At 33.3% G+C, this 13,976-nt stretch overlaps 1 protein-coding gene across 1 annotated transcript in view; it reads left to right on the top strand.

The window, feature by feature from the left end:
- pax2b (paired box 2b) overlaps positions 1-13,738 on the top strand; it is a 74,336-nt gene extending 60,598 nt beyond the window's left edge. Inside the window, exons 9-11 of the mRNA XM_056469030.1 lie at positions 8,230-8,331; positions 10,002-10,088; positions 13,592-13,738. Of these exons, the coding sequence (XP_056325005.1) occupies positions 8,230-8,331; positions 10,002-10,088; positions 13,592-13,665 (263 nt within the window). The 3' untranslated portion in view covers positions 13,666-13,738. The remainder of the gene's footprint in view (positions 1-8,229; positions 8,332-10,001; positions 10,089-13,591) is intronic.
- Positions 13,739-13,976: the final 238 nt, after the last annotated feature.

The raw sequence follows: 13,976 nt of genomic DNA, 5'->3' as shown, positions 1-13,976 counted from the left end.
AGAAACTTCTTGCTGTGAATGCTAATAACTGAGCCACCCTGATGTAGAATAAGATCATACTTTATAAGTAGTAAAAAAAGGTTAATATCTTCAAAATAGGCAGGTTATGAGCCAGCAGTTTACATTGTGACTTAAACTAAAGCAGTGGTTCTCAATTCCGGTCCTCGTGCCCCCCGCCCTGCACATTTTGCATGTCTCTTACATTTGACACACAAGGATCAGTTTATGGATCTCTCTGTTTGATTTTAAGATCTGAATCAGGTGTGTTAAGTTGGAAGATATACAAAATGTGCAGGGCAGGGGGCACGAGGACCGGTATTGAGAACCACTGAACTAAAGTGTTGCTAAAGAATGCATAAAGTTTGGTATTTGTATAAAATGTATAGACTAGTTTTGGTTTAAGCAGTACATGTGAATCTATTCCAGCTTTTATAATAAACTTACTGAATATAATTTGTTTTAAAAGAAAAAATAAATGTTATCTTCAGGCAGAGATCCAGTGTTCAGATGAATAGTTTCCTTAACGGAAAAGAAACACAGATGACACTCATCCTTAAAATGTTTTCCAAGCCCAATTAAACTGCCCACAGTTATTGATCTTGTTGATTTTATGCACGAGAATTTGCATAATCTATTAAAAATGAATGATTCATGAAGCAGCCGGTGCCAGAGGAGATGAGGGTTCCTGCTGAACTGTGAATACCACACAGATAGTTATCTTTTATGCTCTCTGCTTTAAAAATACTTCAATCTTTTATTTAAATATTTTAAAGGTCTAAAATATATTAAATAAATGAAATATTTCAATTTATTAAACGTCCAAATTTAAAATGATAATAGAAAAACGTCATATGGAGCATTGTTTTCAGACATATTTCTATTTATTTTTTAGATGACACAAGAGCAATGTTTTATCTTCAGTAATAACCTTAATTTTTGATTGACTAATTTTCATTTTCTGTAAAATACTTTTAATGCAGACGAAATGTTAGCAGACCTTTTCAAAATAAAAATAAAATATAATGTATTTTAACATTAACATTATTACCTAAACAAATCCAGAAAATCAAGAGAAACTGTTAATTATTTTCAAATTATTTTAGAAATTAAAAATAAATTATTATTTTCTAGGTGGCATGGTGGCTCAGTGGTTAGCACTGTCACCTCACAGTAAGAAGGTCGCTGGTTCGAGTCCCGGCTGAGTCAGTTGGCATTTCTGTGAGGAGTTTGCATGTTCTCACAGCGTTGGCGTGGGTTTCCTCTGGGTGCTCCGGTGTCCCCCACAGTCAAAACACATGCGCTATAGGGGAATTGAATAAACTAAATTGGCTGTAGTTTATGAGTGTGCATGTGAGAGTGTGTGGGTGTTTCCCAGTGATGGGTTGCAGCTGGAAGGGCACCGTAGTGCAAAACAAGTGCTGGATGAGTTGGCACCCCTGATGAATAAAAACACTAAGCTGAAGGAAAATGAATGAATGAATGAATGAATTATTTTCTAATAGCTATGATAAAATATATATAATAATAAATACAAATTATTATAATAAAAATTATCAAATATATTAAATTAAGATTATATATTAAAAGTATAAATACAATTATAACACAATTAATAATATAATTATAATTATTATAATGCTGTAAAATTATTAATTGTGATCCAAAATAAAAGTTTGTATTCACATAATGTGTGCATATATAAATAAAACATTAAAATAAAATATTAACATAAACAACAAAAAAAATATTTACATATATATGTATATATAATTTGTATTAGATATAAATATTTAATTGATAAATATAAATAAACGTTTTCTCAAACATACACTGTAAGAAATGCTGGGTTCCACATAATTCCTTCATGTTGTCCCAACACATATCGATTAAGTTAACTTAATTGTTTTTACAAATTTAAGTAGATTTAACATAAAACAATTAAGTTGTCCTCCAAAAAACTCAAGAATTGAGTTGATCAGCTCATTTTAATAAGTAGTTTGAACAAGTAGTAAAAATAATAAATTTTTTTAAATAATAAATTTTTGAGTGTATAGATGTATGTGTATATGCATGTATAAGTGCGATATATTGCTCCAACACTAGATATTAAAAAGCTCTGCTAAACTTTTTAGTTTTAAGAAAAATGCAATAATTTGTAACCTTAAAGTAAGCAATGGTTTCTCTCTCTCTCCATGTCTGCACCTGAGGGCACCACGCTTCTAGTCACACAAATTAATGCTTATTCCATCTTCACACACAAAAAAGCAAACTAACCTTTGAGCACACATTTGATAACAAACGACTTTCACCGTGCATCCAGGGAATTAGGGCAATTTGGCTCTCCAAACATCCTTTGCTTAGTTGTAATTAATTAGGGTGCCGTGTTTTTTTGGCTGGTGATAAATTGCTGCATCCTGAATGTAGAAAATAGAGGTCAAACGTTTCCTGTAGCCTCACTGTCTGAACATTAAGGTGTCCCTGTCGTGGACAATTTAATACATGTTGAAGCGTGTGTTTGCACTCCAGCCTTTTGCTTATTTGGGATAATCCTAAGGTCACCCTGATCTTCAGCATAGCGCTTTGGAAAAACTGAATAGCCCGTGTGTGTTTCTTGCATGTTGTCAGATTATTGAGGCAAGTACAATGCTTTTGTTCTAGTCATGCAATTAATAAAAAATAAAAATTATTCACCCTCCAGTAATTTTTCAAATATTTCCATAATGATGTTTAACAGATTTTTTTCACAGTATTTCCTATAATATTTTTTCTTCTGGAGAAAGTCTTATTTGTTTGATTTAGGCTAGAATAAAAGCAATTTTTAAAATCATTTTAAAGTCAATATTATTAGCGCCCTTAATAATTTTATTTTTATTGTTTACAGAACAAACCACTGCTATCCAATGACTTGCCTAATTACCCTAATTAACCTAGTTAAGCCTTTAAATTGCAATTGATACTTAATACTAGTATTTTGAAAAATATCTAGTAAAATATTATGTGCTGTCATCATGGCAAAGACAAAATAAATGTTAAGTTATTAGAAATGAGTTATTAAAACTATTATGTTTAGAAATTTGTTGAAAAAAAATCTTTTTTCTGTTAAACAGAAATTGGGGAAAAATATACAGGGGGCTAATAATTCTGACTTCAACTGGAAGTATGCAATCAAGCATGTAAACATCCAATGCACTGATGTGATTTTAAAGGTATCAGTAAATAATCACAATATGCAAAACAGGATAGGAAAGAGAAAACAGATGCTAAAAGAGAAACAATATGATGAGAAAGTGCCGGTCTTATAATCCTGGACACTGAAATCACATCCTTCATTGTTCGAGGACACCAACATTCAAGACATAACTGCATTTACTACTAATAATAATACTACAGGCGACAATGTCAGCCCAAGTTACTTTTTAAAATTGTCTTATTTTTAAATATTTTAGCTTGTAGAATAAGTTCTATTTTATAATTAGAAGACAGGATTTTCATATTTATATAATAAAAAAGAATGCTGCATCTTTAAATAATTTATTTGAAATGGGTAGAAACAACACAATTCTTAAGTTTTTTTGAGGAAAAAATCGTTTTGAATCGTTTTGTTCAATCTAGATATTTTGTTTATGATTTAGTTAACTTAATCTATTTGTAATCGACTGTATAGTTACTCTCTTAGAAATAAAAGCACAAAAGCTACTTTTTAAAATTGTCTTCATATTTTAGCTTGTAGAATAACAAGTTCTATTTTATAATTAGACGACAAGATATTCATAATAAAAAAGAAAAAAATTACTTTTGCCGCATGTTTAAATAATTTATTTGAAATGAGTAGAAACAACACAATTCTTAAGTTTTTTTGAGGACAACTTAATAGTTTTTATGTTCAATCTAGATATTTTGTTTATGATTTAGATAACTTAATCTATTGTGATCGACTGTATAGTTAAAAAAAAACGTTTCTCTGTTAGAAATAAAAGCACAAAAGCTGTTATTGGTGGGCACCCTTTTTTACTTTTTTAGGTACTAATGTACACTCAAACTAATTTTTTTTTACTTGTTCAAACTACTTATTGAAAATGAGCTGAAATAACACAATTCTTAAGATTTTATTGGGACAACTTAATTTGTTATGTTCAATCCACATAAATTTGTTAAAAGTGGTAAGTTAACTTAATTTGTGTTAGGACAACATGAATGAAATGTGTGGAACCGTGCATTTTTTACAGTGTACATTTAAGGTACCAAAATTGATACTATTATGTATTCTTTCAATGCCAAAGTGTATATATTGAAAAGGTAGCGCCCCACCAGCAGCTATTTTATTTTTTTACTTCTGAGAGCGCAAGTCTCAGGAATTATAAACTCACAATTGTACGTTAACATCTTGTTTAAAACAAAAAAACATATCCTCAGAATTGCGAGCTTACATTTTGCAGGTTCTGAAAATTCTTATTTTCGATCTCACAACTTGGTCAAATATTGTCAGAATTCTGAACTTACAATTCACAATTATGACTTATCCTTTAGAAGTGCAAGTCATATCACTCAGAACTGCAAAAAAACGTCAAAATAGTGACTTTTTATTACTTTTTAATACTCAAAGTATATTTATACTACAATATAAATGAAATATATTTAATTAAATATTAAACTGACTGTATTTATACATTTTTTTTGTCACAGCAGAAACAGCACTGCAAAAATATATTTCCTTACTTTGCCTCATTTCTAGTCCAAATATCCACAAATTCTCAAACCGATAAGCTTTTCTAATAACTAGTAAAAAATATTTAATTTTCAGAAACAAGAAGTCAAAATTAAGTGCATTTTTCCTTGAAATATAAGGAAAATAATATACCAATGAGGCAAATAAAATGGTCACACTTTACAATAAGGTTTCATTAGTTAATGTTAGTTAATCAAAAATATATGATCAAAGTCATGACAGCACATGTTTTCTGTTAATTGTAACTTATTAAATGAAGTTAATCATGTTCCAACTTAATTTTATAAATTACGCAAGCTGTTTTAAGTCAGTTTAATATAAGTTAAAATGACTCATAAGGTTAGTTTGATTGAGCTTAAAATTTTAAGGCAACCAGTATTTTTTTACAGTGAAAAATACTTGTACAGCATTTATTAATCATAGTTCAACATTTATTATTACCAAATGCATTAACAAACATTAACTAATACAACCTTATTTTAAAGTGTTAGTTCAGACTGAGGACGACACGGTGGCTCAGTGATAAGCACTGTCGCCTCACAGCAAGATGGTCGCTGGTTCGAGCAGTTGCCGTTTCTGTGTGGAGTTTGCATGTTCTCCTCGTGTTAGCGTGGGTTTGCTCTGGGTCCTCTGGTTTCCCCTACAGTCCAAACACATGCGCACAGTCCAAACACAAGCTAAATTGGCCGTAGTTTGTATAGATGTTTCCCAGTACTAGGTTGCAGCTGAAAGGGTATCCACTGTGTTAAACATTTGCTGGATAAGTTGGTGGTTCATTCCACTGTGGTGACCTCTGATAAATAAAGGGACTAAGCCGAAAGAAAATGAATGACTGAATTTCAGACTATAAACAAGATTATTATTAAGCCCCCTGGCAGATATACGTATAAGGAAAAACTCACTTTTAATTTTGACTTCTTATTTCTGAAAATTAAACAATGTTTTTTTCTGGTCTAGAAAATGCTTCTTGATTTAAGAATTTGTAGGTATCTAGACTAGAAACATTTTTGTTCGCAGTGAAGCTTTCACAGTTAAGTGTGTTTTTTCTGTCTGTTGGCAAAGCGTACTGGTCCACACAGGATTACACTGGGCTTTGATGGACATGGTCCTGCTCATTAGAATTGAACTGGTGGCCAAGTTTCCCCCAGCGTCCCCAGTAAAAGCTCCCAGCCCCCCTTTTCTTGAACAAAAACATTAGTCTGTGAGGGGTGTCAGGCTTCAGCGCTCGGCTGGGTCCAGGCTTCGTGTTGTTGGGTAGGACAGCCAAGCGTCAGCCCCAATTACTGCTCTGAATGTGGAGCTTTTTACTGCTATAAGAGACATTGAGTGTTTAGTGGAGGCTGGTATGAGCCGCTCGCTTTGACCCGGGCTTACATCTGTTCTCTGTTCTGACCTCGAAAGGACAAGAATAAATCCATTGATACGCAGCGTTTGCTTTTTATGGAAAATACGTTGCTGCGTTTCTGTCACACAGAATTTTGCAGGACCAAACTTGAATTCAGTGCTAATTAAATTTCATGCACCAGTCAGATTTAAAATACTTTCATAGCAAAAATAAGGAATAAAATATTATTAAAATGGATTAACACATAAACAAACCCCTCCATGAATACATTCAGAATATTATTAGGAACAAAACTATTAAGTTTAGTGTACATATAAGTGCAGCTGAAGTCTAAACTAATTTTGTAAACAAGACCTCAGTATGACTGAAATCTATAGGCACACATAGATAAAGCACTATCAAATGTACATTTGAGGTGTTTTATGTCAGATTTTTTTGCCACTCGCTTAAATCAGCATCTTTTAAACACAGTAACAACTGCAATAAAAGTAGAAAATTGTGATTATTTAATTCATTCATTCATTTTCCTTCAGCTTAGTCCCTTTATTCACCAGGGGTCACCACAGCAGAATTAACCACCAACTTATCCAGCATGTTTTACGCAGCGGATGCCCTTCTAGCCACAACCCAGTACTGGAAAACATCCACACACACTCGTTCACACACACACACACACACACACACACACACACACACACACACACACACACACACACACACACACACACTACGGCCCAGCCAGGACTCGAACCAGTGACCTTCCTTCTGTAAGGCCACAGTGCTAACCACTGAGCCACCGTGCTGCCCGTGAAAAAATATTTCTGTGTGGAGTTTGCATGTTCTCCCCGTGTTCGCATGGGTTTCCTCCGGGTGCTCCGGTTTCCCCCCCCAAATGTCCAAACACATGCGCTATAGGTGAATTGAGTAAGCTAAATTGTCTGTAGTGTATGTGTGTGAATAAGTGTGTATGGATGTTTCCCAGTGATGGGTTGCAGCTTGAAGGGCATGCGCTACGTAAAACGTACGCTGCATAAGTTGGCAGTTCATTCCACTGTGGCGATCCCAGATTAATAAATGGACTAAACCGAAAAGAAAATGAATTCATTAATATTAAAAGATAATACAGTCATAATTTGTACTTTTATTGCAATTCTTGCAGTGTTTTATTAGATGTTTTGAGCTAGTGGAAACAAAATTGTATGAAAACACGTCTAGTGTACATTTTATTGAGCTTTATCTATTTGTGTCAACAGATTTCAGATTTCATCTATATTCTGAATGTTTTTATGGAGGGGTTTGTTTATATGATTTTTTTATAACGTTTTATTCCTAAAGTCATAATAAAATGCATTGTGTCTGCATGTTAACAGTATTTTCGGATTTATAAAGTAATGAAAAGACATATCCAAAATCCCTTCAGTGAAATCTATTTAACATTTCAATAAAATAAAACAAGAATTTAGAACCTGCTTTGATCCAATGCTCATCATTTATTTCCAAACTACACTCCAAAAAGCCTTAATGACTTGATTTTCTAAATCAAGAATCATTTTCTAGACAAGTAAAAAAAAAAGATTGTGTTGTTTTCAGAAACAATGTCAACATTAAACAGGTTTTTCATTAAAATAAGTCAAATAATCTTGTTTTCACATCGAAGTTTGTTTACTGTAGCTTGTTTTAAGAAAAATCTCACTTAATTTTGACTAATTCCTGAAAAAAAGACAATATTACCTGCCTATTAGTAAGATATTAACAGTTTATTAGTGCTTATAAAGCACATACATATTCTGCATGAGCTTATTCCACATCTCTAATCCCACCCAACTACTACCTTATTAACTATTAATAAGCATAAGAGTTTATTGAGCTAAAAGTCATATTTATTGTTAATTAATAACACAATTGTACAATAAAATTAATAAACCATGCATGCATGATGAAGATTATTATCTAATTGTTCTTTACATCTGAGGAGAGAAATATAATCATTATTTCTGCAATAAGTTTTAAATGATCCTCTGAGTGTGAGCTGATTGATTGATTGATTGATTGATTGATTGATTGATTGATTGATTGATTGATTGATTGATTGATTGATTGATTGATTGATGATTGACAGTACAGTGAGTGTGGTATGTTTTTGTTTTTTTGTGTGTAGGGCGAGATATGGCCAACACAACCTTACCTGGATATCCACCTCACGTCCCTCCGACCGGGCAGGGCAGCTATCCCACATCCACACTGGCTGGAATGGTTCCTGGTGAGTATCTGCAAATAAAATTTAAAATAATTAGATATTTGGTTGTTCCACAGCTGCTAAAAAGAATAGTTTACCCTAAAATTAAGAATCAGAAAGAGCTTTATTGCCAGGTATGTTCACACATACGAGGAATTTGTTTTCGTGACAGAGCTTCCACAGTGCAACAGGATTACAGAGACAGGACAAAAACAGATAAGATGTACTCATTATTTACTCCTCCTCAAATGGTTCCAAACAAAAAATAGTTTTATTATTTTTTCGCTTCCCTGCATGTCCTACTTCATCTTGTAAAATAAAATAAATAAATAAAAACTATAGCATACAGTTGATGTCAAAATTATTCGCCCTCCTGTGAATTTTATTTTTCAAATATTTCCCAAATGATGTTTAACAGAGCAAGGAATTTTTCACAGTATTTCCTATATTATTTTTTCTTCTGGAGAAAGTCTTATTTGTTTTATTTCACCTAGAATAAAAGCGGGGTTTATTTATTTTTTAAACTATTTTAATGCAATATTTAAGCAATATGTTTTTTCTTTTGTCTACAGCAGTGTTTCCCAACCCTGTTCCTGAAGGCACACCAACAGTTCACATTTTCAACCTCTCCCTAATCAAACACACCTGAATCAACTCATCAGAAGATTAGAAGAGACTCCAAAACCTGAATTAATGGGTCAGAAAAGGGAGACATTCAAAATACGTACTGTTGGTGTGCCTCCAGGAACAGGGTTGGGAAACACTGGTCTACAGAACAAACCATTGTTATATAGTGATTTGCCTAATTACAATAACTTGCTTAATTAACCTAGTTAAGCCTTTAAATGTCACTTCAAATATTGCTGTCATCATGGCAAAGATAATAGAAATCAGTCATTAGAAATGAGTTATTAAAGCTATTATATTTAGAAATGTATTTAAAACAAATCTTCTCTCCATTAAACAGAAATTGGGGGAAAAATAATTCATGAGGGTTAATAATTCTCACTTCAACTGTATACTTGGCCATGCAAATTAAACCACAAGCAAGCATTTTAACATATACACAATAATACACACAATCTAACGTCTCTACATTTATATTTATGAACGACCGTCTACTGTTTCCTATCTGACTCTATTAAAGAAGTCCTGTAGTGTTTACAGCAGCCTGGAGAACTTCATACAGTGTGAATGCTGGAAACCTTTAACTTTACACCATCAAACCTCAATTGACTAAAGAATGAATTGCCCCAACAGGCGTTTTTGTGACCACCGAGCTCAAACTAACTGGTAAAATGTGGTTCGATCTTGCATTATTTTTAGCAGCTGCAGGTAATAAGAGCTGAAGAAGCAGCTCTCTTCGAACCCGCTGCTTCAGAAAGAGATTTAATGCACATCCCTCAGCCAGCGCATATAAAGACACCTCTTTATTATCCCATAAAAGAGAAACAGCGCCGGACCAACATTGTTCAGCACAGCGCTCTCGCTTTATTCCCACACAATCAATTTCCACAACAAAGAAAGAAGCTTTGAAAAAAAAAGATGGATATACTATAGCAGGGCAATGTGGGAATCATCAATATTTTGACAATTTCTGCACAACTTTGAGGTTTTATTATGAACTCTCAAAGCTACAGTAAAAGTGTTGGTGCATTATTTTAATCTGCATGTGTGTGTGTGTTGTGTTTCAGGGAGCGAATTTTCAGGGAATCCCTACAGCCATCCACAGTACACCACCTACAATGAAGCCTGGAGATTCAGCAACCCAGCAATACTGAGTGAGTGTTGCCAAACACCTGTCTATTAACAAACATTTACCATAGTGAATATTATTGCTGCACGATTCTGGCAAAAATGTAAATCACTATTATTTATTATTTTTTGCTTAAAATCAAGATCATGATTCTTTCTGACGATTCTGTAAATGTAAAATAAAGGTTAATATGATTAGCCTATTATTATTGTTAATTCTCAAACATATGGTGAAACAACAATAATAATATTAGCCCTGTGTGTAGGTATACTGTTGCTTAAAATGCTAAATTTTGTACAATCATTATGGTGGACTTGAACAGACTTGACCTGATGCGATATGATCATTTAAATGATGTGCGCACAGGTTTCACTTTCACTTCCGAGTGCGGCTCATGGCTGCCGTCACTGTGATATCAAACCTCCCGCACGGCCCTCAAACGATCGCTCTGTGCAACAAACTGAACGTTATTTACAACTTCATTACCTGTTATCCACAGCCTATGTAGCTTCTGTTCACTAAAGACGAGCACGCTCGCGTTCTCGGCAATGTTGCCAGATTGGGCGGTTTTGAATTTATTTTTGCGGGTAAAAAATGTCATAGGCAGGGAGTGTAAAATTGGGCGTTTTTGTAACGGCGTGCCCGCCAGCCCCGGTCTTCACTTATAAACCTATTATGATCCCCCAAAGAGGAGCCATAGCCCCCGTTCTCCACATACAAACGCTCGTTGTGATCTCCCAACGAGACTACAGATTGTTCGGCGGTGCTTTTTAGTTTTCAGCGGATTTTTAGGATGGAAACAGTCAGCTACATCTGGCAACACTGGTTCTCGGAAGTAAACAAACAGCTGGCGGTGAGCTCGTGTGATTTCGCGGCCGCGAATACATCATTACATGACGACAGAAATGACATTTTTGGGTGAATTATATCTTATAAATACAGTATGTGACACTTTTAATGCCATTTGAAGGTGTCAATGTTGTTGTGAAGATTTGTGCGACTGCCTTGCTTCTCTCCTGACCTTGAAAATATAATTAGATGAATCGTAGAAAAAGCTGAATTAAGATCGTGTGTAGGGTTAAATTGAGATTGTGATCTTTTTTATTGATTAATCGTGCAGCCCTAGTAAATATAGCTTCACTTTAAACATTATGGGCTCTATTTTAACAATCTAAGCTCAATGTCTAAAGCGCATGGCGCAAAGTATTAAAGGTGTGTCCGAATCCACTTTTTCTATTTTAAGGACAGAAAAATATGCTCTGTGCCCCGGCGCATGGTCTAACAGGATTGTGCTTATTCTCATAATGAGTTCTGGGTGTGTTTTGAGCATAACATGCATTAAACCAATCAGAGTCTCATCTCACATTCCCTTTAAGAGTCAGTTGCGTCACACCATGGTGCATTAGCTATTTACATAACAGACTTTGTAAGTGGAAAATCTGAACACTTCACGAGTGAGAAAACAGTTAAACAGAGCATCTGCAGTGCGAGGATAAAGAACGAGCCTCCTCCAGTCAGCCTCTTTACTTTACTTTTACTCTTTACTCCTTTACTTTCGTAGATAAGGAAAGAGTGTTGTACACACTCCACTGAAGACATCTATTAGCCTACAAATTAAATTTAATTTGTTAAGAACAAAGATTTGTTTCAAAACTATTTCAAAATTCAGTTCTAATCTCCAGCAAACGAATAAATGAACAATAATAATGAAGTGTGGTCAAAAAACTGAGTTATATCCAAACACGCGTCCTATTCTTATGCCCCATATGGTAATGCAGACATGTCCAAAACCCACAGGTGGACAAATATAAGCTTATAAAATATAAATATGCATATAATAAATAATAACACTAATAATAATAATAATAAAAATAATAATAATAACAACAACAACATTATACAAATGCAAATTGTTATGAATAAACAAAAAAAAAGCCTCCTTAGGTGAAGAAGGCATGGAGGCAGTGGTTTTTATATAGAACATATTTTATGTAAAAAAAAAAAAAAAAAGTAATTTTTGTAACATTTTAATCCACGAATTGTTTTTATATGTAAAGATATTTGTGTATTGTTGTACATCTTATGTGCGATGTGCAAGCATTTGGACCCTCATATAGGCACATAACTAACGCACTCAGTGTTGAACTTTACAGCAGCTTTTAGTTGGTCAATGGCGTGATCCATTTCAGTTTCTTCAAAATAGCAACGTGTGAACAATGCACCTTAAAACACCTCCTTTATAGACCGGAACATCCATGAATCCACAAAGTGGCGCAAATGGATTTACTATTTAAACAACGTGATGCAAAACGTGAAAATTAGGGTTGCGTTGGTCTGAAAATAGCAAACAAATCACGCCATACTCGCCTTACGCCTTATTGCACTGGGTGTATGATAGGGCCCTACAGTATGTGTACAGTACAAACTCAAAAAGTATGTTTGTGGTTTGTTCAAACTACTTATTTTAAAATAAGCTGAAACACCATAATTCTTGAGTTTTTTGGAGGGATAGCTCAACTGTTTAATGTTCAATCCACTTGAATTTGTAAAAACTAATAGGTTAACTTAATTCCTTCAAATCGATTGTGTTGAACCCAGCTTTTTTTTTATTTTTTTTTAGTGCAGGGAGTTTTTTCTACAATTAAATTGTTTTGTGTTAGACACCGCCATTGTATCATATAATATATTATTAGATAAACATAATATATAAATAGCTATTTAAAAAATAAATTATATATATATATATATATATATATATATATATATATATATATATATATACACATATACATATTTAACACATGTTAAAATGAATTTTACTTTTTTAATGACTATATTAAAAATGTAATAAATATAATGATGCAATGCAATACATAAATACGTATAATTTTTCAAATCAAACACCAAAACATGCTTATTTAGAGCACTGTTCCTCCAGAAAAAGGTGATTGTTCAAACTAATACTTTTTAATAAGTTTTATTTCAGAAAATATTGCTTTCTTAAAGTATTATTTTATTTTTACCAATTTATTTTGTCATTTTATGCATTATGCGGTTATTTATTTTAATATATATTTATTTTACCAATTTTCAAATTAATCCCAATGCATGTACCTATTTTTAAACAATATTTCAGGAAACAAAATAAATATGCTGTAGGGCTTTTAAATATTCTCAGAAATGAAATGAATTTTTGTACTCATAAACAACATATATAAAAATAAAAACAGCAGAAAGTAATTGTTTTAATTGATTTCCCAGTCATTTACATAATAAATTCAGTTTGATTTGCTTGTAGTTTTGGGATTTTGGACACTATCTTGTTATAGGCCAAAACTACAATGAGTAACGATGTTAATATTTGCATTTATATAAGCATTCTTATAGCTGGTATTCGCATTCAAAATCCTATACAACATAGTCATCAAATCAAAACTATGAAGCATTAATAACCAAATATGCATTTAATAAATTAATATGCGGTCAAGGTGTATTGAAATGGTACATTCCTTTCTTATTAACTTTCAGGTTCCCCCTATTATTATAGTGCATCCAGAGGCTCCGCACCCCCAACTGCTGCCACTGCCTATGACCGCCACTAGTTACCATGCCAACCAAATGACCAGACACGCCCACCAACTCGGACTTCACATTCTGCCAGTGTGAGCAGAGCAGCTGATTGGACACATGCGGTCATATGACGAAGAACAGACCAATCGGGAACAAAAACAACATCCGACGACAATTCGGCCAATCACTCGAGCTTCCACACTTAAGGAGGGAAACTGATAAATGAACTATACATGTATATCTATGGTAAATATGGTTTTACAACAAACTATGGAATCAACATCTGCTTTTATAATACTTTGATATTTTGTTTTCGCATTCATTTTGATAGGTATTCACATTT

Source organism: Danio aesculapii, chromosome 12 (assembly GCF_903798145.1).
Source record: "Danio aesculapii chromosome 12, fDanAes4.1, whole genome shotgun sequence".
Classification (NCBI taxonomy): Eukaryota; Metazoa; Chordata; class Actinopteri; order Cypriniformes; family Danionidae; genus Danio; species Danio aesculapii.
The sequence above is the reverse complement of the archived record's forward strand: the minus strand, read 5'-3'. Positions and strand labels throughout refer to the sequence as shown.